We start from the raw sequence: 26,642 nt of genomic DNA on the forward strand, positions 1-26,642 counted from the left end.
TAATTACTGCAATTAGAACATGTGAAATACATAGAATATAGAAGTGTTTTGGAAACAAAATATACCAAAATTATAAAAATGAGTTCAAAAAGACAATGGAAAAGTTATATGATACTTACATACATTATGATCATTGTTGATACCTTATACTTTACATATCTATACATTTTCTCATTTCAATTTTTTTGTACGTTTTATCTGCCTTGCCAGATTGTAAACTCTCTGCAGGTGGTAAACAGATCTTAAATATGGCACCTGACACAGATTTTCAATGGTATTATCTAAATTGATATTGTCAATCCAGTAATTCATTTTACAGCCCTATGAAGATTTGTCTGTGTGTTCAAAATCCCATTTACCTTCTAAGGACTGGAGAGGGCTCAAGTTACCACAAAAAGCTAATGGAAACAAGTATAGATACAAACTCAATAGAATCCATCTTAAAGAGGATAGGAGTAATCCTCAGATAATTGTATTAATTACTGCTGCTAGCCTTGTTTGGCATTCTTTGGCAGCCAAAGGAAAAGGGAATCTGAATCCTACAGTGTAGCATTTAATCTACCATAGACAGGCATTTACAATCTGCAGAAATCAACTTCTCCCTAGACCAAAAGCAGAAAGAGACTTTAATCACGAGGACTTTCATATAAGTCACTTATATAGGCTACATGGAACAACTGTGGAAATGAAGACATCAATATGTACCTTCATAAAGTTTAAGAAAATAACTGAGCAAAGGCACAGAGTAACTCTGAAGGGCTGCTGAAGTTATTTAACTTGGTTGTGCTGCTTTTAAAGCAAGGACCTCTGATGTGGTAGAACCACTGGTGCCTCAACAATAGAATCCTCAGTATTCTCCCTAGGGCTCTGGTCCAGGCTTGGCAATCACAAAACAACACCTGGGTCACTTGATGGCTGTAACAGGGGTCAGCATTAGCCCAGCTGCTCGATGGCAGCCTAGGATTCAGGCGGGGCGGGCGCCTGAATCCTAGGCTGCCCCAGCCTCCGAAGGGGGGTTTCAGGGTGGGTGGCTGCTTAGGGTAGGAAGTGTCCTAGGTGAGCAGGGGCTCCAACCCAAGGGGCTGGGGGTAGGGAGTTAGATGGCAACTCAGGGCCACCGTGCAGGGAGCACCATGAAGACCCCTCCCGGCCGCGGAAACCTCTCCTGGCCCAGAATATGAAGGGGCAGCAGAAGATGCTGAAGCCAAGGGAATAATCTTCTGTGGGTCATAGGTGCCGATCCTTATCCCCAGAAATAAGGCGCTATCATCCCACTACTCCCACAGACCCCAGAGATTACCCACCTGCAACTGCAGTCTCGGAAGTCTCCACCCCAGTCTCTCAGCCTCCAGAAGACTGATTGCGATTGGCCTGCACCACTGTCCCGTTAGCACTTCTCTAAGTGCGAGTGGCGTAACTATCCGGCTCTAGGCCTTGGTCCCTCCCTTCGCTCGCCTCCGAAGCCCCGCCCCGCATGACGTCACACGTTGCCGCAGAGCGCAGAGGCGGGTCTCTGCCACCGCCCGCAGCGGCTTTTTCCTAGAGCAGGAGGCGGCGGAGTTGGGGCGGGGAAGTGAAAGCTCTCGGTGGGCATCGGGCCCTTGGACGTAATGCGACGCCCCGCCCCCTCCGCACAGGCGCAGGGAAGAAGGGGGTGGGGTCACGTTAGTGTCCGCGCCATCAGGCCCGAGGTGTCGGCGAGTTACCTTCTTAGTGCATGGTTTTACCCGCCAAGAGATTCTGCTTGGTGCCAGCAATGGAGGGTGTGCGCTGGGCCTTTTCCTGCGGCACTTGGCTGCCGAGCCGAGCCGAATGGCTGCTGGCGGTGCGGTCGATCCAGCCCGAGGAGAAGGAGCGTATTGGCCAGTTCGTCTTTGCCCGGGACGCTAAGGCAGCCATGGTACTACAGGTCTTTGGTATTTTGAGCCGAGGAAACAGATGTTGGGGGAGGTGGGGTGAGCCATGGAGAACCACCCCACCCTCCCTTCCTAGAGTTGACGCCCGCGTTCTAACTCACTTGTGGGCTTCTGCGAGTTAGTGGTTGGCGCTGCCAAATCTGTGCGCACGGCCCGGTCTCGAGGGCCTTTGTAGTCGCTTAGGAGGCCTCGATCTCTGTAAAACTTAGCCCCTCCCCTGTCGTAATTGAAAGTAGAAACCCTATTAAACCATAAAATAGGTGGGATTTTTTCCTCGTAATGCATATTTTTACATTTTTATTTGTTATCAAATATTTTTTTCTTGGCATGGGCCCATATCACATCCTTAGTCTGCCCATTAAATATCCCACCACTCTTCCAAGGGCACTTTGCACGTGGTAGGCCGCCCAAAATATTGACGGTATTACTTCGTTTGTCTTCACACACCCAGGAACGAAGAGGCCTAGTCCAGCTTCCTTTTACCAGTGAAATGGAAGCCCAAGGAGGGTTTAGTCTCAGGCATATAGCTTGGGAAACAGTATTTTAAATCGAAATGCTTATTTTAGTTATGCATTTTTAAGCACAAATGGGAATTTGGATTTCAAAATTCTATATAGTGCAGTTTGAAGCAGCCAGTAATTACCATCATCATTGCATTTCTTGACAGTCATTTCTTGAAATTGTCCCTATGTCGCAATACGTTTTCATTTGAAATGTAGACTAATTGGTAGTTTTTGAAGGTATGTTGGTGAATATTTTTTGTACTTTTTTATAAATTGTAAGAAATTATGATGTTGAAAGTGTTAGAGTTTCTATAAGTCAGTGTTAGAGTTGAAAATAAACTTGAAAGGTATTTTACAGAATATTATATACTTTGTCATCTTATACCCTTGAACATTTTTGTGTGATTTCGGTAATTTCTTAATTTATTAGGTGGAGGTGGGAAAGAGTGGATGGGGTATATGTAAAAAAAGATAGGTCATGCATAGCTAATGGTTGAAACTGGATGGTGAGTATATAGGATCTAGAAATACTTGCACATATGCATAAAGATCTAGGTACACCAGGTTTGCTCACTGGAGAATTTTGTAATAGCAAAAACTTGAGCCAGCCTGAAATGTCCAGTAATGGACAAATCAAGTTGTAGTTCCTTGATAACTATGAAAATACTATACTACAGTTAAAAATGCACAGGCCAGATTGTTAACGTACAGACATGAAATACTCCCCTACTCAAGTTAAAAAGGTTATACGTGGTAAAATACTGCATGTGTTAAGGTCTCATATATAAGGTCATGTAGACAGCACAAAAGCTTATGCAAATGAACATGTATTTAGCTACTTAGAAAAAAGCCTGAAAGAATGCCTACTAGTTAACATTGGTTACCTCTTGAGGGGAGGGAATTACTAAGGAGAAACTTTAACTTTTTCTTTTATCCTCCTTGCATTGCTTAAATCTTAATGCAGTTTATTTAATTCTTACATACTTTTTTAAATGAATATTTTAGAAACCACAAAAATAGACTTTTCTTTGTGTGTTACAGGCAGTGTACCTATACATACCAAACGTTTTATTTACTTAACAGGCTGGTCGTCTGATGATAAGGAAATTAGTTGCAGAGAAGTTGCATATTCCTTGGAATAATATTCGTTTGCAAAGAACTGCAAAAGGAAAGCCAGTTCTTGCAAAAGACTCATTGAATCCTTACCCCAATTTCAACTTTAACATCTCTCATCAAGGGGACTATGCTGTACTTGCTGCTGAACCTGAGCTACAAGTTGGGATTGATATAATGAAGACTAGTTTTCCAGGTAATGCTGAATTTTTGTTGTACGGAATAAGGTATCTTGTCTCAGTTCTTACCTACTGAGTAATCTCAGGTCAGGAGATGTAGATATTTAAGTTTAAAAAAAATGCGCTCAACACATTCAAAGAGAGTGTATTTGAAAGAGCATATTTCTGAGAAGGGTATATTTCTTTGAACATTAACAGACTTCTACATAAAGGATAGATTCTCCGTTATTGGGGAGTCATAATGCTTTGCCTAGAGGCAAAGTGAAAATGTAAAAATTGTCTTTTTGATTTATGCCTTAGCTTGTTAAATAAGACTTACTTTGAAACTATTTTTGAAGACTTAAATTTCATAAAAAATAGTTTTTAATAGCTTAATTTGTCTTAAGTAATAGATGTTAAATTGGACCTGAGTCAGTTTTGAGTAGCATTCTATTCAAAACAATTATATTGTAAGAACTTTGTTTCACTTAAGTATTTCTCAGAATCATCATTAAGTTGTTGATTTGTTTAAAAAATAATCTCGATAAAGTATATTGTTAGAAAGAGATAACATGTATTTGTGCTATATCTAAATACAGCTCTTTGTAATACATTTATATAAGTAAACATGAAGAGCAAGCAATTAAAATATTTAAGTTGCTTATATTTTGCCTCAGAAATTTGTAATCGGTGGCTGTAGGAACTGCTACCATTGTGAGGTTGAGTATGCCCAGGCAATTTTACTAGAACACAGGTCCTCTTAACTATAATATTCATCACTAACAATTTAGTGAGCACTTACTGTGTACCAGAGCATTTTAGTAAGTGCTTTACATACTCCAATTTAATCGTCCCAACCACCCTAAAATGAATATAGTATTATTTTTTATGAAAAGGTATGTAACAGGCCAAGAGGAAAGCTGTTAATAAGAGAAACATCTTCCTAATTTCATAGTGCAATTTCCTAATATCCACATTATCTCAACCTCAGGATCTTTGCTATGTTTCCCTGAGTCTGGAAAATGTGTATTAACTTTATCTCCCACCCCCATTACTGCTTTGATAACTTATTTACTGGTTACCTTTCACCTCAGTTTAATTATTTGTCAGGATGATCGTCTTATTTATCAGGATAATGTCTTTCCCCTGGTCCTTATAAGCCACACAAGAGCGGAAACGATGTTAGCTACATCTGAGTTTGGTCACTATCACATCTCAGCACTTTACATAGGTCATAATAATGCTCAATGAGTATTTGTCAAATGAATAAATACTCTGCTGCTGCTATAGTAAGGCTTCAGAGCATGGCTGTGAATTTCATCTCATGGTATCTTTACCTTGAATCTTCCCGCGGCTACTTTTTCTCTGACTTGCTCATAAACCTTTCTGTTACAACCCTAGTCTTTGCTCAGGAGGTTCTACTAGCAATAATGGGTTCTTGACCTAATCCCTGGATAAACATCAAGTAATTTTGTTAACTTCCTGAAATTGTTTTATTTTGTGTGTACATGTGCCTATTTCTCAGGCGAGAATCTGGTTTTCGGCATGGTCATAGAAGGCTTATTCTGAAAGAACCACTGGTGTAGAGGGTTAGAGTGAGCATGGGAACCAGGCCATAAGCTTTCATAGTTTACTGTCCTTATATGAACCTTTCCTAAAATCAGAAATTATCAGAGAGGCCATCGTTATTTAGAATGCTATCAGCATAATTATACAATAATGGTTGGCTCATCAGGTTGATACCTGTCTGGATATTATGTGAGACGCAGATTTTACCACCAGTTGTCTTGACGGACAATGTTGGCTTTGGTCAGTACTGGATAAACAACTAATTACTAATTGAAACTTAATAAATGATAGCATAATTGAGCATTAACTGTAGAGTCAGTTTCCTGTTAATTGTATTTTATTAAGATATCTGCGCGCCCCCCCCCACCCCCTTCGACATTTATTAATCTTATTTGACTAATCACAGTGTCCAGACCTTTTCCTATTCTTTGGCTGGTGCATTGCCAAAAAGCTACGATGTTCAGTAGAACATAAGGCAAGAGATCATTTCTAATTGTCACTGGTATTGTTATTGTGTCACTTACTTCTGAGGTACGAATGGACACAGCATTTCTGAAGGTGGGAAGTAGACCCTGGTTTACTTCACTGGAGATTCATTCAAATTGCTCTGTTTATCAGAATAAGTGGGGAGATTGAGCAAGAGTTGCTAAATGATGGAGGATAAAACGATGGACAGCAACAAGGGAAATGTTGTACTTTGTACTGGACATTGTTATTAGATTGTCAGCTCTCAAGATTGAGTCAGTCTTTGGTGGCATCATTAGTATATTGAAAGCCTCAGTGCCATTACTCCCATTTTGTCTGCAGATAAACATATAGGAACTTGTGGCATCTTTCCTTCTTGTCACATTAGCCATTGCTGCTAGGTGGAAATCATTTCCCTCCCTCTCCCAGTTCTCCTATTGCAACTGTGGCTGCTGTATTAATGGATCTATGAAGCTGTGGGTTTCTTCTTTTAGCCTGATGCCCACTATTAAGGAGATGATTGCAACCACCACTTTATTCTTTGCATAATGCAGAAAGTCACCTTATACAAAATTAACTGATACATAGTTGGCACTCAGTAAATATTTGTTAAAAGAATGTCTAGATTAGAGGGATAAGATATTGGGGACCCTAGTATAAATAAACTGCTAGTGCATTACATTTCTAACCCTGGAGGGAAAAGTGGTTTGTAGGTCATCATAATTTGCTGCACCCAGTTGAGAAATTTTGGTTGTTTTTTATTTTTTCTAATTTTTATCTACCATTTATCATTATTTATATATCATAAGAGCATAGCTGTAAGAACTGTTCAGTTTGTTTTCTTCCCATATTTACAAAATAAGGCAAGACAGATACAGTATAAAAATTATTTAAATTTGGGAAAAGACCAAAAAAAATTTTCCCCATGATTATACCTTTTTAACTTTATAAATTTTTCTGAATGTTAATTGGCAGCACAAAATGACTCAACATTTTGAGATTTAATACCAGTTTAATAGTTTAAAATGACCAGTATTGTAGAACCGTTTTCTAGAACAACTGTTATGTAATTTAAGTACAGTATGTATAAAGCACGTGGTGGTATTATGTTATAGCTGGGAAAGTCTTTAGGCCTGTTTCTTGCTTCCTTCCACCCTACCATCACCTGTACTGTTTTCATGGCTTCCTAATTGGTTTCTCCTTTTCACTTTTGTCCGCACCCAGTTAATACATTCTCTGTACAGAGTTGGAGTGGTCTTTAAACAAACTTATGGCAGTTTTCTTAAAACTCCTCGCTTGGTTCATAATAATATCTAGTCCCTTTAACATGACCCTTTTGTTTTGTTCCCATTTATCTCTCAACTTGCATTTCTGCCTGCTCCCTTTGCTCACTGTTTTCTGTCTACACGACATCTTTTATGACCTTGAATGTAACGGACTTTCATGTCCAGAGTCATTGCAAAAAATGCTGATACCTATGCTGTTCTCACTACTTTTTCCTTGGGTACCTAAGACTGGAAGGGTAAGTAGCCAGTGTCTCCTCAGCAAGGACTGTTCTTCCTTATTAGGTAAGTCCAGGAACCATGTTGTTTTGTTTTTGCCACAGTATACCTAGTACCTAACAATGTCTAGCAATAGCATGTGTTCAATAAATATTGAATGTACAAATGATAGTTAGTATCACTTTCACTTAACATGCTACATTTGTTTAAATGAAAAAATGGGAACACAACTACAATGAAAAATGTTTTTTAAATCAGATGCTAGTTAGAATATAAACTGTTCTCATCAGTGAGTTATGATTAAAAATAGTTCTTCTTTGGAGTCTTCTTCTTTACTCTATTTATCTCTCTAGCCTTTTCTCTCTTCCATTTTTATCTCCCTCAGATTCAGTTTTCAGCTTTGTTGCTGCTGCAGTCTGTTCCACCATCATTTCTATCTAGGCTGATCTACATTCTTCTAGATCTGCATTTTGCAGGATGTGCTTAAGTAAAGCATTTTTTTAAAACTTGGAGATTCAGAGCCTGTAAATAGCTTAAATAAGTCACACTTCCCTTTGTACTTTGAACTCCTTACTGAAAAACCAGATTACCGGCAGGTTTTTCAGGTATTCCCGCTTCCCAGTTACTGGATAGGTCTTTTCTACTGTACAGGGCATTTGAGTGGAGTCACATTGTAGAACTAGTAATTACTGAGCAACTCCTATGTGTGTGACACTGTGTTAAATGTCTTCTATGCATTAGAAATTTCATTCACTTAACCCTAGGATGTAAGTACAGTTGACCTTTGAACAACTCGGGCACTGATCTCCCATGCAGTCGAAAATCATGTATAACTTTTGACTTCCCAAAAACTTAACTGCAGTCATCCCTTGGTATTTGCGGGGCATTGATTCCAGGACCCCCCACAGATACTAAAGTCTGCACATGGTCAATTCCCTTATATCAAATGGTGTAGAACACTGCATACAGTTGGCCCTTTGTGTCTACACATTTCCAGCCTTGGATTGAAAATATTGTTTTCAGTCTGCAGTTGGTTGACTCCACAGTTGTGAAACTCGGGGATATGGAGGACTGACTGTATTTATTGGAAAAAATCTACATATAAGTGGGCCCGTGCAGTTCAAACCTGTGTTGTTCAAAAGCCAACTGTACTATAATTATTTTATAGACTAGATTAAGACACTTGCCGAAGACGATTCAGTTAAACAGGAGATCATGGATTGGAACCCATACTACAAATCCCATATATTTAGGCACTGTACTCTACAATATATGGCCTCTCAATGTTAGATTTTATTGATAACCTGTTTAAGGATTTGCAAGTACAAAAATCTGAAAAAATCTATGGAACTAGGGTAAATGTAGTTAAAGTTTTCATGGAAAAACGTATCTAAGATGAGTATGAAAAATATAGTGAGAGGAAACTCGCCTTGCCATTTTTTAAAACTTATATTAAATTTTATAAGCAAAAGAACAGACAGCTAGGAGAGTTAAGAGTCCAGTATTTATATTATCTTTTGAATTTGGTTATATTTTTTGCTATATATGAATTTTATTTTGTATTTAATTAAATATACCTATCTTTTTCTTGATAATTCTGAATTCTGTCTTGTTTGAAAAGAAAATTGATAAAAGATTTACTCCTACTCCTAGGTTATGGAGTCTCCTAGATTTTGTTCTAAAATTGCCATTTTTTTAACATTTAAATCTTGAATTTCTCTAGAATTTTTTGTGTATGTGAATGTAGTATGTTTTACATCCTGATGGCTAAATAATTCTACCACCACCAGAGTTGGATAGATTAGGAATAAACATGTAAAATGCATGGAATTATTAAAAGTGCTTAATAAATGTCAGCTCTAAGGTGGTTGTGGTAGTTGTTATATGTATAGAATGTTGTGTCAAGAATGGTGGTCAGGATATTAAAATCAGCAAGGATGCTTATTAAAAGTGTAGATTCCTTGAAACCACCCCAGACCTACTGAGCCAGAATTTTTAGATACAACCAAGGATTCTATATTTAAACAATATTCTAGGTTATTGTTAGACATATTAATATTTGAGAAGCACTTTATTAAATGTAATTTACAGAGCCAACAAAGAAAAAGGTTGTAGCCCACTTTTTTTATGAGTGAAATAATCAGAAAGCCATTAGATCCTTGTCTCACACTACACAACAATATAATTAGAGTTAGGTTTTAGTAACACTTTCTAGAACACAATAGAATTGTATACTTGGTAAGACTTCATAAGGAGGATACCCTTTAAATGTAGAAGGGCAAGAAACCACAAAATCAGCAGATGTGATGGATTTCACATTAAATCGTTTCCCTCACAAACCGGGGAATATATCTGTGGCAAATATGACAGATAAAGGTTAACATTGTTAATATATAAAATGTTTGTAATCATTGATAGGAAAACCATTGAAGACTTATTTGATGAATGGACAAAGGACTTGATAAAACAATTTGCAAAAGCGGTTATACCTTTAACAATAATAAATACTCCTGCAACCTTAGAGCTAGCATTTATTAAGTACTTACTAGTTCTGGATACTTAACATGTTTATTACCAACTCTTTGGTTCTACTTTATAGCTTAGGAAACAGCCATAGAAATGGTAAATGAATAACATTAAAAGAAGTTATGAAGCCAGGATTTGCACATTTGACTACACCATCATAACGTGAAAGGTCTTAAGAGTGTGTGTGTGTCTGTATATAGGTTAAATTCTTCAGTGTATTCGTTTCCTAGGGCTCCTAATAAAGTACCACAGACTTGGTGTCTTAACAACAACTGAAATTTATTCCCTGACAATTCTGAAGGCTGGAGTCAATCAAGGTGTTGACAGGGCCATGCTCTTCTGAAGGTTCTGGGAAAGACTTTTTTGCCACTTCCTAGTTTCCTGGCAATCCTTGGCATTCGTTGGCTTGTGCCTGTATCTCTGTAGTTTCTGCCTTCATCTTCACATGGTCTTTTCCCCTATATTCTCTTTGTGGGTCTAAAAGTTTTTTTCTTAAAAGGACACCAGTCTTTGGATAATAGGGGCCACCCTAATCCAACATGACCTCAATTTGATTATATTTCTTGCAAAGACTGTTTCCAGAGTATGTCACATTTTGAGGTTCTGGGTGGGCATGAACTTGAGACACCGTTTAACCCAGTATAGTCCATCCTCTGTGCCCCCAAATTACATTCATCTCTCATACAAAATCAGTTTACCCCACCTCAGCATTCTTAATGTTCCAGCATTAACTTTAAATCCAAAGTCATCTAAATATCAACTCAAAAAATTCCTAATCTCACCATTTGATTCATCTAAATCAGATATGGGTGAGACTGTGTATAATCCCTTATGGGGAAAGATTTCCATCAATGAACCTGTAAAACTATTGAACAGTCATCTGCATCTAAAATACAGTGATGGACCTGGCATGGAATAATAGATATTCCCCCTTGAGGGGGAAGTTGAAAGAAAAAAGGCATCATGGGTCCCTAGCAAGTTGGAAACCTAGCAGAGCAAATTACATGAGGTTTCAAGGCCTGAGGCTCCCTGCTGTCTTCTGGTCCCTCAGGGTGGCCCCACCCTTTGCCCCTCTAGTCTGCTTTTGGAGTCCTTCCCTTTACTTGAAGGATGACACAGTTGCAGCCAAGTAGCCCTAGCTCTGTAGGCCATTTTCTTGCCTGTGTATGTTGATACATGTAGTTTTTGATAAATGGACATTTAAATAAACACTGAGAGTAGCTGCAGTTCAGGACTGCCTAAGTAGAGACTTTCAAGCCTAGGTCGACATTTCAATCCAATGCATTTTCTGCTGTAAATCACTTGTGCTGAGGGTTCAAAGAGCTCCTTTGTCAGTAATGTACTACAGGCTTTGTGCATATGGTTTATGGAACCTATATTAGTTCAGACATTTATGTTTTATTCTAGGTTTGTACCTGGAGAAATTCCTGGTCATAGCTGATAAATCCAGCATTATTGTGTACATATTCAAATTTTAGAAGACTGTCACTTTCCATGCAAGCGAGATTATATGTAATCCAGTACTTAAAAAATGAAACTCCTAGAATTTCTAATATGATTTATTCAAAGCTAAATTTCATTACTTCAAAGCACACAGATGGACATTACTCAACTCTCTTCTGAAATAACCGATCCCTCTTCTTTAAGAAAACTGGTAAACTTTAACTGAAATACTATTTATATCGGTGACCTTGTTTTGGAGAGAGATGGATATATAGATGAGCTTTCAGGTTCTAGTACCAGTAGGATTTTTTTTCCCATGGACTTGAAATAGCAGCTAAGGGTGTTGGCTATAAATTATTTTGTCGTAGGTTACTAAAGTATGTTTAATAAGCTTCCTCATTGCTCTGTGACTTTAATTAGTTGATATTGCTGCAGAACACTTAAGTTAGTATGTAACACCGCTTTCCCCAAAGATTAAGCTTTAAGGTGGAAGATCTTGTTTTTTAAAACTTGGTTAGTAGTTCTATGTAAATTTTGCTTCATTTTATCATACTTTGTGTATACCTCAGTTCTTACCTGTGCAGTAGAATGATTAAAGTGAAGATTGTACCAGACATGAGTGAATATGTGATGGTATTAGGAGGCTTTACCAACTTACGTCTCCGATAATTGTGCTGTCTTCTGATAGTTTCAGAGATAAATGTGCTATTCTGGTATTTCCAACTGTTTTTTGGTTTTTCTTTTTAATTTCAATTTCCTTGATAGTACTTGAGTACTCACCCTGTGTATTTCCACCATAATGCCACAGTGTGGCGCTTTTGTGCTTTGGCAGAATATTTACAAAATCATCTTTTTCTGTTGCTCTCAAACCTCTTGTGGAATAGATAAGATGCTCTCAAAAGTATGTGAAAACATGCACATCAGGTAGTTTTAGCTGCACATAATCAATTATATGATTGCTTTCTAGTGATTGTGCTAGATTGCTTTTTATGTTAATCAGTTTGTTTTTTATTAGCATGCATATTTAAATTTTTTTTCCTTGATTGCCTTATAGTGTTTAGTTAAAAATCAGAGGGCTTCTTGAAGGTTATGAAATTATAACTTGAAACCAGCAAATAAAATGACACTATAGATTACAAAAAGCATCTTTTTAAATTTTAGGCTTTTTGGTTGGTATTCTGTTAAACTACAGTTCCACTCAAAATTTATAATGCTGTCTTCAACATCCAAGATATTATTTTTCTTCTTATTATTATTTCCACTGTTAGTGCCAGAATCTGTTCAAGAGGAAACAGTTCATGATTTAGGTAGATACAGTTCTCTCAGTATTTAAAATCTTCAGATTTACTTACATCACTTTTACAAGTTTGCTTGCTTTACTTTCTTTAGTATGTAATTTGTTAAGCCAGTATGTACTAGTGATGCTTGTGTTTTAACAAGACTGTTTTTATTAAGAGCTTTAAGGAAAGTGTAGAAGAATAAGCACTATACTCTTAAAGGGGTTCATGGCCTCAAAAGGGTAAGAATCCCCTGCCCTGAGACTCCTAAGATCACAGTTTAATATTTCAGCGACGTTCCATGAAGTGACTAGAACTTTGCTGGGTTACTTTTAGGAAATAATTTTTTATTTTAATATGAACAAATAAAAACAATAGACATTAATTGAATTCATAAAATGGATTGTAAAGTTATTCTTTAGAAAAGGACTAAGAAGTATAGTTAGATGAATTACATGAGTCTAATGAACTTGAAAATAAATGAGGATCTTTTTCTTGAATTAAAGGGCCACATGTTATTGTAAGGCCTTTAGAAATATTTCCTGGCTAAACAAGAGGAGACTGTTTTGACTGTTTTGAAGTCAGGATGTTGGGGCAATCTTAATTTTGAGAGAGAACTGGCTATTAATATTTTCTGCCCTTGAGATAACTATGGGAAAAGTACTTGGTTACTGTAGGAGAAACTGTAAACTCTCTATGAAGATAAGGGCCATGTCTGTTTTCTCATCATGATATTTCCAACATCTAGCACTTGGATGTTTTTAATGTGAATAATCATAATAGGATTTCTAATTGTTTAATCCATAGTGTGAGTTAGTAATTAAATGCCAATAAAGCATTAAATAGAGGGATTTGACATCTTTTTTTTTTTAACCCAGACATACTATATTGGCACTTGTCCTTTTTTTAGAGTTGTAGTCAACCGGTTAAGAATGTCAGATTTTGGAGGTGGATATTTTAGAAATGAGAGTTGGAGTTAGAGTAGACAGATTGTTAATAGAATCTGCAGAGGGACTACCTTCGAGAGGTTTTCTGGAAAATAATGGGGCAGAAGAAAACTTAGGAAGTAACTTACAAGTAATTGTTAACACTCGTTTATTCATATAGTAAACATGTGGTTCACCTACCTTGGGCCAGGCTTTCTGATAGACCACTTAGGCTGTGAGTGTGTAAGGGCAAGAAACGTGACCCATTTGTTTTAATCATTAGTTCAGTACGTATTTGTGTAATATTTGTACATATTCTGCATATTTGCAGAATAAATAAATGAACGATGATAGTTCCTGCCTAATAGTAAAGGTCAATAAACACATAATTCTAATATTTAAAAAAAATATATAATATGAAAGTCGTATGTTTTCATTTGTCTTAACCCTTAACTCTGGGAGTCAGATTCTTTGATTCTTTTATTTGTCATTTATTTTTAGAATGCTATGTGATATTCTGTCATCTATGAAACAACTAGGGATATACTTCAGATTTTTAAAAAAATAAGCCTATTTCATAGCATCCCCAAAATAATAGAAATTAAAATATTTTATTTGGAGAAGTCAAATTAGAAAACATGTTAAAACAATTATTTTGAAGAAAATAAGTGTATATTTTCCAATCATGATGTTAACTTAGAATAAAAAAACAGTTCTTAGCTTTCTACCTATTTCCAAAAAACTTATAGTAAAGAAATTGTTCTCTTTTTGTACTGTTATATAACAATGTAAAATATTAAACCTCAGGATAGTATTACTTTATTTTAAGAGTTCTTACATGGCTTTCTGATATTCTATCATGTATAGGAAGTTTTCTTCTAACTAGAATTTAAACATGTTTGGCTTTTAAATTTTATCAAAATTTTTGGGGGTTGTCTATTGATATAACCATATGGTTTTTCTCCTTAATTATTTAGTAATTCATGGATTTTCACTGTTTCTATTAACCTAACCTTTTTCTGGGCTAAACCCTGCTTGCCATTGTGTGTTATTCTTTTAATTCCCAATTTACTTTGTCACTATTCAGAAGTAAGGTTGGCTTATAGTTTTCTTTTCTGCGCTATTTTTAACAGATTTACTAATAGAACTGCAATTTTTAATTCTGTTTCCTCAATTGACAGGTCGTGGTTCGATTTCAGAATTCTTTCATATTATGAAAAGAAAGTTTACCAACAAAGAATGGGAAACAATCAGAAGCTTTAAGGATGAATGGACTCAGCTGGATATGTTTTATAGGAATTGGGTATAATTTCTTTCACATTTTGAGACTAAATGTTTGATGGTTTCATTATCTTTGCTAAAAATAGAAAAATTTTTTGGTTACCTGGTAGTTCATCCAGTGTTGAAGTACATGTCATGACTTGGGAACTTCATGATTTTTTGGTTTACCTTATTACATTATAACGACATTTAAAAATTTTTAACATACATTTAACGCTCAATTACAAGGTATTTTTGAAGCTAAAGCAAGACATCTGTTTATTACTCTTTATAATGTTTAATGTTTTCTATCTTAAAGGAGCTTAAACACATGAAGTCTTATTTAACAAACAGAAAATTTACTGTATGCCAAAAGATATGACTGTAAGCCCTTTATAAGTTGGCTAATTTAATGATCATAACAGCCCTATGAAGAAAGTACTGTTGTAACAAACACATGAGAAAATAGAGGTACAGGGAGCTTAAATGATTTGCCTTAAGATCCACAGCTGGTTTGTCTTCATGCTACTATCAGAGTGAAAAAATAGCTTATAACCATAATGTAGTGTAGAGTTTAAAATCCAGATGTGTTGGGCCTGTAGATTTTACGAAAATTCTTATTTATTAAAAGCTTTAAGAGAAAATGTTTCTTTGTATCTTAGGCGCTGAAAGAAAGCTTCATAAAAGCCATAGGTGTTGGACTAGGATTTGAATTGCAAAGGCTTGAATTTGATATCTCTCCATTAAACCTGGATATAGGCCAGGTTTATAAAGAAACACGTTTGTTTCTGGATGGAGAAGAGGAAAAAGAATGGGCATTTGAGGTAAGAAATATATCAGAATTGCTGTAACTGTAAGAATTTCCTTATTTTGTACATGTATGTGAGATTAATTTGGAGCGGCAAGACACAGCTGGAATCCAGTCCTGGTGCTCTGAATGTGAAGTCACAGATACTCTGAGAACATAACATTTAAGCTGATACTTAATAAATAAGTCCTAGTGAGTTAACTAAAATGGAAAGGGAAAAGAGGCCCTGGAATAGGAAGATCTTTTGTGTATAAACAACCAAAAGAAACTGTTTGGGCTCTATCGTGATGAGGAGATTTAGGGTTGACTGGTAAGATCATGCAGACTGGTTATGGGCTGGGTTAAAGATTTTAGTCTCTTTCAGTCTTTGGTTTCTGTCACTAGCAATTCTTGGTTGCTAGTGAGAGAAAGCCAACAAACAGATTTAAGCCACATTGCCATTATTATAGGTTATTAGAGTGTTTCATGTCACTGGGCCTCAAAATTAACTAGAATTAGGGACTGGAAACTCAGAACTTTTTAATATTTTACTTTTGCCTTTCTATATGCCCTGGCTTTGGTTTTCTCCCATCCCCTTTCTCATTCTATACACCAGCTTTTTTAACTTCTGTGGTCTGTGTGGCAGGAAACATGGCTGCCACATGTGTACAGTATAAAAACCCACAGAGGTTGGTGAACTCCCTTTCTGTTCCAGGTCCTAAAGTCCTGGGGAAAAGACTCCCTGGCCTAGCTTGCATCAGGTGCTTATCTCCTGAGCAATCATTGTAGCCAAGGAAGTGCTTTTCTTTGCTCGATTCAGCTTTTGTCAGGTGCCCAGAGCCCGGCAAATGGGTTGTATAATAATGTGGTCATTCCTGCAGTTATCACCTGAATTGTGTGCAGAGAAGGTCAATCCTCCGAATAAAGAATTAATGATGAATGGATAAAATATGAGGTGTTCACTAATTTTCTGAAAAGAATTTCACAGGTGTTAAGTAGAGAGTGATAAGATCAGATTTGTATTTAAGACCAAGTCCTGTCTGTGATGGTATGTGGAAGTTAAGGAATTGAGGTGTCAAAGATGTTATGTCTGTTCAGTGACTTACAGGACCATCAATTGAGAAACTGAATATTAGAGAAGAAGTGGGATTTAAGTTTGAGATGCCATAGACACATCCAAGTGAAAGTGTCAAGTAGGTGAATAGAATGAAGGGCTGGGCCAGAGGGGAAAAACTCATAATCGTTAACATGTGCATGGTAGTTGAAGCCATGGGATTTAAAGTTGCAGTTGTGAGATTACCTAAATTAGAAGAAATACCCTAGAACAAAGTCCTGAGAATGCTAACATTTAAAGGTGGATTGGAGGAGACCAAGAAAGAATGACCAAAATAATTAGAAGTAAAATAAGACAATAGTGTTAGGGGATCCAAGAGGAGAAAGTATTTTGAGAGAGCTGTGTCAAAACTGCTAACATACTAAATAAGGTAGGAAGTCTGTCAATTAAAGAGTGAATTATATTTAGGATACTATATTTTAAAAGTACAGCTTTTTAAATTATAACCAAAATTATTGTAAATTGCTTTAATACGTAAAGGGGTAAATCTCAGCCATTTCACTCGTGGGGAATCCTATATTGTTAACAGTGCCAGATGGAGTAGGCCTTGTAGCAGGGTGAGGAGGGAAGAGTCAGTGATTGGGCCAGCTGTGCTTCACCTTTCTGGGTTGCAAAGTTGTCTGAGTTCCTGAGGACCAAATAGATGCTATGGAAACTGGTAGCCATTAGGCTTAAAGTGTCTTGAAAGGGCTTTACTCAAAAGGAACTCCAAAAGAAAGCGGTAGTGAGCACTCCACTGTGTATTATTTGCCAAGGGCAGGAACTAAAAGTCAGGCAATGGTACAGAACTAAAGAACGAACTAGTTCTTTCTCTGATAATTCTACAGATGCCACTACCCCATAAGATAAGCCAGCATTTAGATACTTGATATGACCCAGAGTTCTAAAACTCCAAGTCAACAATAGCATTGGTCATTAGTTTGCCCTTTTCCTCCAATTTTGTTCCACTCTGCCACCTACCTCTGGGAAACTAGAGTGGAAGAAGAATAATAGAAGAGCAAGACGAGGCCAATGTGGAGATGGTGCATTTGTTTTAGGATTGAAATGGGGTTTTTCTTTAAGCCGAATGTGACTGAAGAGTTATGGTGTTTGCCTAAAGGCTTGTTCAGGAGCTGAGAAGTGAGATCCATCAGGGCAACATTTGAAGGTGGCCATAGAAGAATAATTAAATTCTTTACTAAATGTCTCTGAGTGTTTTGTTCATTGTACCAGTTACAAAAATAAGAAAATCATCTATGTTAGGTGCGTATATTTAAGTGTAGATGGTTTATTACACTGTAAACAGGCCTGGCGGGGAGAGTGAATTTAACAGAATGAGTCTGGTGGGGTGGGCAGCCAGAAACCAGAGGTTGAAGGGGGCGATGATGAATGTAGAGCCAAGGGAGGCATACCTGGAGTCGAGCACAGATGGGAGGTTCCTGTCAGGGCATCTCCAGAACACCCCACAAGTTAAGAACCAGCCTTTGGGCATGGAGTTGAGGAAGAACTGCGATTTCAGTGTGTAACTGTGGCATGAATGATCTTCACTGCCCTTTCTTTCCTCCCTTCCCATTTTCACTTGTACACACTGAATTTACCTACTCTAGAACTAGAGGCAGCCTAGTGAGCAGAGGGGATCTGGAGTTAGGAAGAGAAATGAAATCAATCCTTTTCCCTATTGGAGGCTTCCAAACCTGAATTAGGTTTGAGCTGGGTTGGTGAGAGGAAGAAGTACTTTTTGAAGTGAGAGTAAAACTGTGGATCAAACAGGACAAGGTATCTCTATCCAGAGTAACTAAGTTGAGAGTGATTCAGAAGTGACTAACAGTACCATTTTATGAGATCTGTTCAAGATTTCATCCAGAGAAAGAGAAAATGAGTTGTTAGAACTTGTTTAAAGGGAAAGGGCAAGAGAATTCCCCCACTGTGGATTCTAGCTCCTTTAGTAAACTGAAAACAAGGTGTACGAAGAAGGTTGAGTCTTTCTCTACTTTTTACGTGTAACTCCAGATGAAGAACTGCACAGGACAACTTGGCAGCGAACTGCTTCATTTCCTACTGTGAGATACCACTTCCTGAAACAGCCAGAGTCGTGACCAAATACCATTAGGCCCATGGCGAGGTTTTATTCTCATGTGTATTTGGTGACTGTCTTTAAGTACACAGGCCTTAAAGAAAGTATTATTGCCTGGGAGACAGGACAAATTCCTAGTAAGCGCTACATGTTAGAGACTGTAGTGTTTATTAATTAATGCATATAGCCAGTGAATAACTGAACTACTTCAGACTTATACATCTTCATAGTGTGAGATCTGGTTAGCTAAGCTGAAAAAAAAAAAAAACCCTAGTTCTGCAGGCAACATTAAAAGAATGCCGGCAGGATACCAGAAATAGGGGCGAGGCTGCATATATGTAACCTTAACTCCAGGTGTGCTTCTGGAAGGTATCTACTGGCACTCAAGAAAATGATGCAGAAAGCTAGGATACTGTCCTCATTCAACAGAACTAAAGGACAGTGCCATCATATGATATATGGTAAAATTCTACATCCTAAGAGCAAAAAGAGCATTTATTTCCTTGAAGACTCAGCATTGTAAGTGAAAAATTATAAAGAATATGAAGATTTAAAAAATATCTGCTTAGCGTATTTAACAGCATTCAAGAAGAGAGCGTATGTATCTGTGAAATGGAAGCCGAGACCCTTAAGGAGAGGATAGGCTTTTCATTAAAAAGCTGTTAGTGGAAGGTAATCTATGAAACCATCTGTAAGTGTACCGAAAAGAGGACAAAACCCTTGAAACTCACTTAAAAAATGCACTTCTTTGCTGCCCTTTAAATGTGAACATTTTCCTAAGTATTCCTCTCAGGGATCTACACTCAAAATTAGTAGTCTCAAACACTCTACCTTTCTGTGTATAACTAACAGGTCTTTAACTCAAATTCTTCCATTCTTCAGATGCCTCTATTTCTCACTACTGTGTATTTCTGTCTTAAGATTCCACAGACACCTCGAATTCTGCAGATTGCTCTGTAAGCTATTCTCTTTTTCCAACTTTGCTTTTTTGATGGTACTACCATCCAAGATAAAAAGCCCAGACCCATTTTTGGTTCCCTTCCTCCTCCTCCCCTTTTCATACCAGTCTGTCTAGTTAGCAGTGACATGCTTCCTTTTGAAAACTTGTGGCCCCTGCCACTTCCCTAGTGTGGGCACTCTTTGCATATGACATGGACTAATACGGATACGCTCCTGTCTGGGTTTCTGTTCCATTATTTTGCTTCAGCCTTCTTCAGTCTTCAGCTGTCATTTCCTTAGATATGCTCCATATTGCGGCCAAATCACAACCTGCTGTCTGTTATTCCTTGACTATCCCCAGCCCGCTTCTCTTTATATTTGTTCTAATTCTTCCATGACCTCCCTTATAGCTACACACACACACACACCACCCACCCAGTTACCCCCAGTCTTCTTCCTGCCTTGTCCTTTAACAACTTATGCCCAACAAGGGTGCCTTCTCTTTATTTCCTTTATGATCAAGGTTTCTTTCTTCCTTATGACATACCACATTTTGCCTCATAATCTCTGTATTTATCTCTTTGTTTTATTTCCCCCAGTGCTCCTTGAGGGCAGGGGCAGTATCTTATTTAGCTTGAACATAATCAAGAATTCATTGTTTATTACAACAAATTCAAAGGATTTTTCACTTACCTGAATATCGTTTCTCACACTTGGAAAAATAATACTCTAGAAAAAACAGGAAATATTATTCCAAGAAGAATTTTATATTTGTATAGGTTCTTAATTTTTATAACCAGTTTCTATTAAGAAAGTTACCACCAAAAAGTTTCAAATGATGCAATTAGATGAAGTAGAAATTCTTTATTTTTTGAAAGGAAAGTGCTTTAAAAAATAGAAATGTTAACATTTATGACTGATTGATTCCATTGGGACCAAATTGTGAAATTTGAATGTTTTAAGTTTTAGCTTAAAATTTTATTTCACTTTGTTCATAAGGTGGAATCACATATTAAGAAAAGGACATGTAATTTTACTGAAGCAGAATAATCTTTGTAACCTAATGCTAAACTATGTCTTAAAAAGATAAAATGTTCTTGGTTCCTTTGGGTTTGTTGGAGATTATAAAGACATTTTGTTATTCACAATAAATTTGTGGATAAATATTATAAGATTAGGAAAATCTTGAAAATTTAGAAAGTATAAAAATTAAACTTAAAGCTTAAGTTCAGTAGCATTGAATGAACTAGCTTACCTAGCTAGCTATAAGTCTTGTCCTGCGCAGAAAGAATTTAGGGCAAAGTTCATCCCCTCGTGGAGCTTTATTCTAGTGGGGCAGTGAGTATTAATGTTTGATAACTGAGCTGTTGTGAAATGGCTTTTCTAGTTTTGCTCTTGTCATATTTCATGTATATATGATACTGATGATGTCTGAGTAGATAAATCTTTATTTTGAAATCAATCTCATTGAAATTTGGCTTGTAACAAGATAAGTAAATAAATATAGCAGGGCATTTTAGTGGATAGGGTGAATGAGAAAACCGTTTATTGCCCACGATTACCTCTGATATTCACCTAAGGTACAGATACTACAGAACTGTGCTGATCTAAGTGGTTTTCCTAAAGTATAACCAAAACATCTCTTGTGTGTTATAATGTTCAGTGTAAAGAATGGGAGAACCAGGTATCATAAAGAATAGTTTTGTTTATAATAAATATTGTGAGCTTGTTTTTAAAGAGAAAATAACTTTGATCTATTAAATCTTTTCTGATAACTTAGTTACTTATATTTTTTCCTCTTTAAACATATTTTCCTAAATTTATCCTTACCGAATTTCATTTTCTGCTCATTTGGATATAGTAAGGTATGGAGATAAGAGGGGAAAAGATGAACAGTCTTGAAGTAATACGATTAACGATTGCAATTTCCTATTTCAGCTGATGTCTTATGGAAGAATGCCTTAGTAATGTGCTTTTTCAGTGACACTTGCTTAGTTTTTTATAGTTGTTCATACCTTTCTCTGGTAACTGCTTTAACTCTCTCCTCCATTTTGTCTCATACATAGGGAAAAATAGGAAATTACATATTCTGTTTCTTAGCTATAAAATTCCACCATGGTTTTTCATAGGCTATAGTATGTAGTTGACCAAATGTTTATAAACCAGTGTTGGCAATCTTAACTTTTTTTAATGCTAACTTTAAGCATATACAAAATTTATGTCACCAGTGAGACAGATGGCTATCTAGATGTGCTTCTAGATAGGACACTTCATCTATGTAGGCTGCTGTTTGAAAATGTGTCACATAAATCTAATCATTAAGAAACATCAGACAAACCAGAAATGAGCAATAAGTGTCCTACTAGTAAAAGGGGGAGAATTGGGCTTCTATTTTAAAATATTTATATCAAAGGAAAGGCTAGTGAGACATGACAACTGAAGTATTTGACCCTAAACTGCCTCTTGTACTGGAGGAGAGGAAATGCTATAAAGGACATTATTGGATTAATTCAAAAGTTTGGAATGCAGATAGTAAATTTAAATATTATTTCCATGTTAAATTTATCAGTTATTAACTACTCTTGTTATGTGAGAGAATATTTGTTGTTGAAATATATCTTGAAATATTTTAGATTAAAGGGTCAAAAGTATGTGACTTCTTAAATGATTTGGGGTGGAAGGGTATGTGTGTATATATGTGTGTGTGTATATATATGTATATACAGAGATGTTGAGATTTTTTAAAAAATGTAAATAAAAGTCTAAGTTTACATATTTAGTAATTTATTTTCTTACCTTTTATTTTTCAGGAAAGCAAAATAGATGAGCACCATTTCGTTGCAGTAGCTCTTAGGAAACCAGATGGATCTAGACATCAGGATGTAAGATTCCTCTGACTTCTATTTTAAAAGCATGAATCAGTGTTGTTTGTTTTTTATTGGTAGAAACAATCATTTCGTTTATATCAGGTTAGAAGGGGTTTTTGTTTGTTTTTAGGTTATAGTTTTAGAAGTGGTTTTTATCAAATCCTTAAAATCATCTGCGATTTCACAGAAAATTTTAAGTATGCTTTACTTTCAAATATTTAAATGTTGCAAGAAAAACTTTGGTAATACTGCGCTAATGTTTATAGTTGAGGTACTAGCATAGTTGAAATTCAAGAAAATCACTTAGTCATCTTAACAGTGGTTTACTTGCTGGTGAATTGAGACTGTCTTAAATATAAGGGTACCAAGTTGACAGGTTGTGAGTAGTAGAATTATCTAGCAAATTAAACCCCTTTTCCCTTTTATAGTAATTCTAAATTATTCCCAAAGTTATAATGTCAAACATCTGAGGGACCTTCTGTCACATTGTGGAATAACATCAGTCTCAATTCTTCCAATCAAAATCTGTTTTTACTTTCTTCTGCTGTTGATTGGTAAGTGGAGGGAGAGAAAAAAAACACTTAGGGTCAAGGACTCTCAGCCTACATATAGTTGCCATATAGTTGTGATTCCGCAGTGGTATTTCAGAAGTACTGATGATGTTAGAATAATCGAAACTACATGCATATCATTGTTTTTAGGGAATCCATGTGAGAGAATGTGGTGTGACCAATATATACATCATTCTCTCTAGAAAAATAGCTCAGTCCACAGACCATGCCTTTAATAGATTAACAAAGGATTAAAATTCCTCATAGATTATCTTTCTTAGAAAGGGGTGGCATGTTAAAATTGACCCCTGTTATCTGAAGATATTTTGATCCAGGTTACCTGTCTTTGTACCTGTCCTACCTTACCTCCTCTCTACCTTCCATACAAATAATTTACGTTTCCATAGAGCTTTACATTTTTTGTAACGTGCACATGGAGTACTTCCTTTATACTTCAGTGGAGGGAGCCTATTTAGGCAGCATGACATAGTGGGAAAAAGACAAGGATGCTATTCAAAAAGACCTGGGTTCCAGGCCCAGGTCTGTCATTTAACCTCTGTTGAGCTGGTGCAAATCGGTTGGTCTTCCTGAGCCTGAATTTGCCCATCTATAAAATTGAGATGACCGTATCAGCATAGTTGTGAGATAGAAGTCACATAAAATAGATACTGACCTTGTTAAAGCATTATTTAAAACCCAAGTAGAACGTATAGAATGTTAAAGAAGGTCTACATTGGGTTGAGTTGTGAACAGGGGCACTATCTCAGAGTAACAACTGTAGTTTAAATTTAGTGTCATACGATTCATTCCTAAAGAAGTGTTGCATCTCTATGTGGTTATGGGAGTTTTACCATATCTACCTTCTAGAGTATTTCTAAGAAGTTTGCCTAGTGCCCCCTGCTATCAAAATAACTCACTTGCTTGTCACATATTTTGGGATCCCTTTTAACTCATCTATTGAATCAGAATTTTTGGATGTGTGGCTCAGTAAGTCTACATTTTAAACAAATACCACAGGGTTTTGTTAAGTACAGAAAGCTTGAGAATTGGGTTATTTTATATTTTTCTTAATTTGTTATATTGGCAACACTAATAAAGGGAATAAAAGCAGTCATCTAGAAATCCTGTGTTGTAATTTAATATTACTAAAATGTAATTTGGTCTTATTTCTTATATTTTCTCAATTGTAAAATTGATCATAAGATTAACATGCAGTGTAACAATGAGGTAATCTATTTTTATCCCTTTTAGGTTTCATCTCAAGATGATTCTAAACCATCCCAGAGGCAGTTTACTATTCTCACCTTTAATGATTTAATATCATCTGCTGTTCCTATGACTCCTGAAGATCCTTCATTTTGGGACTGTTTTTGCTTCACAGAAGAAATTCTAATACGAAATGGTACAAAGTCATGATATGATAAGTAACAAAGGGAAATCAAAACTTTGTAATATTCTGTATTCACTAAAATATAAATGCCTGATAATATCAAATTTCATTTCACAAAACAGTTTAAAAAAGAAAAAAACATAATTTTTCCTACTAAAAAAGCATACTCCCAGTTCAAGATAGCTTGGTAGAATACATGTTTACCTTTTCTTCCTCCCCAGAACTGCATTGGTTTGACAGAAGAAATAGAAAGGGAGACAGAATCTTAAAGTGATAGAGGCATACCTCATTTTATTGCACTGCGTTTTATTGCGCTTCACAGGTGTTGCATTTTTTTTTTTTACAAATGGAAGGCAAGACCTCTCACCAGCAAAAAGATTATGACTCACTTGATTACAGTGGTCTGAAACTGAACCTACAACGTCTCTGAGGTATGCCTCTACATGCTTATTTTAGAAAAAAAAGAAAATGCAAATATGCAGAAAGAAAACATTTAAATCCCCATCTTTCAGAGAGAACTGTTTCAGAGATAACTATTTCTAAAACCTGGAGTATCTTTCCAGACCTTTTTGTTGGCCGATAAGTTCACATTATTATACCTGTTTTTTCTTTTAATGGGAACGTACTGTTTTGTTATTTTTTCCCTCTTATTTGCACATCTACTGTTTATAAAAATATACTTCTGTGGCATAACTTTTACTGGTCTAAGTATTCTCTTGTGTGACTAATATCAGTTAGGATCAGCGGTAGCAGTGCCCAGATATAATTACTTAAGTATCCGAGGACATTACCTCACATAGCACAGTTCAGAGGTGTCGTTAAGGACACTTTTTTGCCTCGGCCTTAGCTTGTTTTGCCTTAGGCTTGTCTCTCTCCTGGTCATAAGAGCTGCTGCTGTTACTTCCAGCTTTACATCTTCATAAAATTGCCTCTTGTTTTTTTCAGTGAGAAATACATTTCCCACAGACCCCCAGAACATTTTCCCTCAGTTTCCTTGACTCAGATCGGGTCACTGTGAAAGTCGATCTGACATAATTAGTCTCCATGGGAAGCAGACTCTTGGTAAAAAAGCTAAGGCAAGGTTGGGGGAATGGCTTTGAGGGGAAGCCCACTGCTTGCCAAAAGGAAGATGTGCCACAAAGTTCTTCTTCATTTTTTTTTCCCACTTTGTTAGACATTTTGATTGTCTTCAGATTTTACTGTAAGCAGTGGTGCAATGAATATCCTTGTAACCACATTTTGATGTACATGCTTAATTATGTTCTTGAGAAAGTTTTAGGAAGTGGAATGATTGGTTCAAAGGGATTAAACATTTTTAGAGCTTTGGTAAGTATTGTCAAATTGCTTTCCAAAAAGGTTTTCCAATTTATGCTTCCAGTTTTATATGTATGACCACCCTGTCACGCCCCATCTACATACTTCCTGGTCAACTGTAGATACTTTTTTTTTTTTTTAATTTAATCTTTGCCTAAATAAGTGAAAAATTGTACCTTAGTTTTTTTAATTTGTATTTCATTACAAATGAGGTTAATACATCAGTGTTGTTATTGGTCGTTTGTATTCCCTTTTTATGAACTGCTTGTTTATTGTCTTTGCCTGTTTTTTTTTAGTAAATAGGACTTAATTTAAAGTGGGAACATAATATATAAGATGCCAAGACCATCATATTGATGACAGAATTCTAGTATATGGTTGTAGTGCATGTCTTGGGGAGTTAGTCTTGTTCTTGTTAAATATCAAGAATTGAAATAATTTCATTGTTTCTGTTACTAAAATTGAAGGTTGTGTGTACATTGAATAAAACTAGATACTTTGCTTAGTAAAAAATTGGAATGTTTTATAATTTTTTATTTGATTAAGCATGCCTGAATATTACAGTCATAGTAAATAATGTTTTAAAAAGGCGAAGTAGCATTTATAATAGAGGAAGCATTGTTATCCCTAGCATGAATGTAATTGTGATATGAAAAACTATCATCTGTCTTGTCATTATAATAATAAAATGAGTAACATTGAATTTTTATGAGCCAAATACTGTGCTAGATTTTGTTTTTCTATTTCTTAAAGTTACACATATAAATAGTTTAAAGAGTCAAATAGATCTCAAAAATTTTTTTTCTAAATGAAAAACACTACTACCTTCGTCTTCCTATTTCCTGTCACCAGAGCAAGCTCTTTCAATTCTTTTAGCTTATTTTTTGTTACTTATAATCATACCTCCAGATAACATGCATGTATTGCTTTTGCTTAATTTCTCAAGTTTAGACAATTCTTCAATTCCTA

The 26,642-nt window shown here is 36.2% G+C and overlaps 2 protein-coding genes across 2 annotated transcripts in view; one reads left to right on the top strand and one right to left on the bottom strand.

The window, feature by feature from the left end:
• KBTBD3 (kelch repeat and BTB domain containing 3) overlaps positions 1 to 1,473 on the bottom strand; it is a 28,872-nt gene extending 27,399 nt beyond the window's left edge. The window contains exon 1 of the mRNA XM_011368131.2: positions 1,305 to 1,473. The gene's annotated coding sequence lies outside the window, so the exon portion shown is untranslated. The remainder of the gene's footprint in view (positions 1 to 1,304) is intronic.
• A 98-nt stretch (positions 1,474 to 1,571) lies between these two features.
• On the top strand, positions 1,572 to 26,391 carry AASDHPPT (aminoadipate-semialdehyde dehydrogenase-phosphopantetheinyl transferase). Its single transcript, XM_011368132.2, has 6 exons — positions 1,572 to 1,900; positions 3,503 to 3,728; positions 14,580 to 14,701; positions 15,321 to 15,482; positions 22,362 to 22,433; positions 24,221 to 26,391. The coding sequence occupies exons 1-6, from the start codon at positions 1,718 to 1,720 to the stop codon at positions 24,383 to 24,385; spliced, it is 930 nt and encodes a 309-aa protein (XP_011366434.1). The 5' UTR covers positions 1,572 to 1,717; the 3' UTR covers positions 24,386 to 26,391.
• The last annotated feature ends 251 nt before the right edge of the window (positions 26,392 to 26,642 follow it).

The sequence above is a fragment of the Pteropus vampyrus genome, unplaced genomic scaffold (assembly GCF_000151845.1).
Source record: "Pteropus vampyrus isolate Shadow unplaced genomic scaffold, Pvam_2.0 Scaffold139, whole genome shotgun sequence".
In the NCBI taxonomy this organism is placed as follows: Eukaryota; Metazoa; Chordata; class Mammalia; order Chiroptera; family Pteropodidae; genus Pteropus; species Pteropus vampyrus.

What these genes read in the sequence shown, in the direction of transcription:
- AASDHPPT (XM_011368132.2), top strand. Translation starts at nt 1,718, where the DNA reads ATGGTTTTACCCGCCAAGAGATTCTGCTTGGTGCCAGCAATGGAGGGT. An exon ending in GGGACGCTAAGGCAGCCATG is followed by an intron (nt 1,901 to 3,502) that starts GTACTACAGGTC and finishes TTTACTTAACAG; the next exon opens with GCTGGTCGTCTGATGATAAG. An exon ending in ATATGTTTTATAGGAATTGG is followed by an intron (nt 14,702 to 15,320) that starts GTATAATTTCTT and finishes TTTGTATCTTAG; the next exon opens with GCGCTGAAAGAAAGCTTCAT.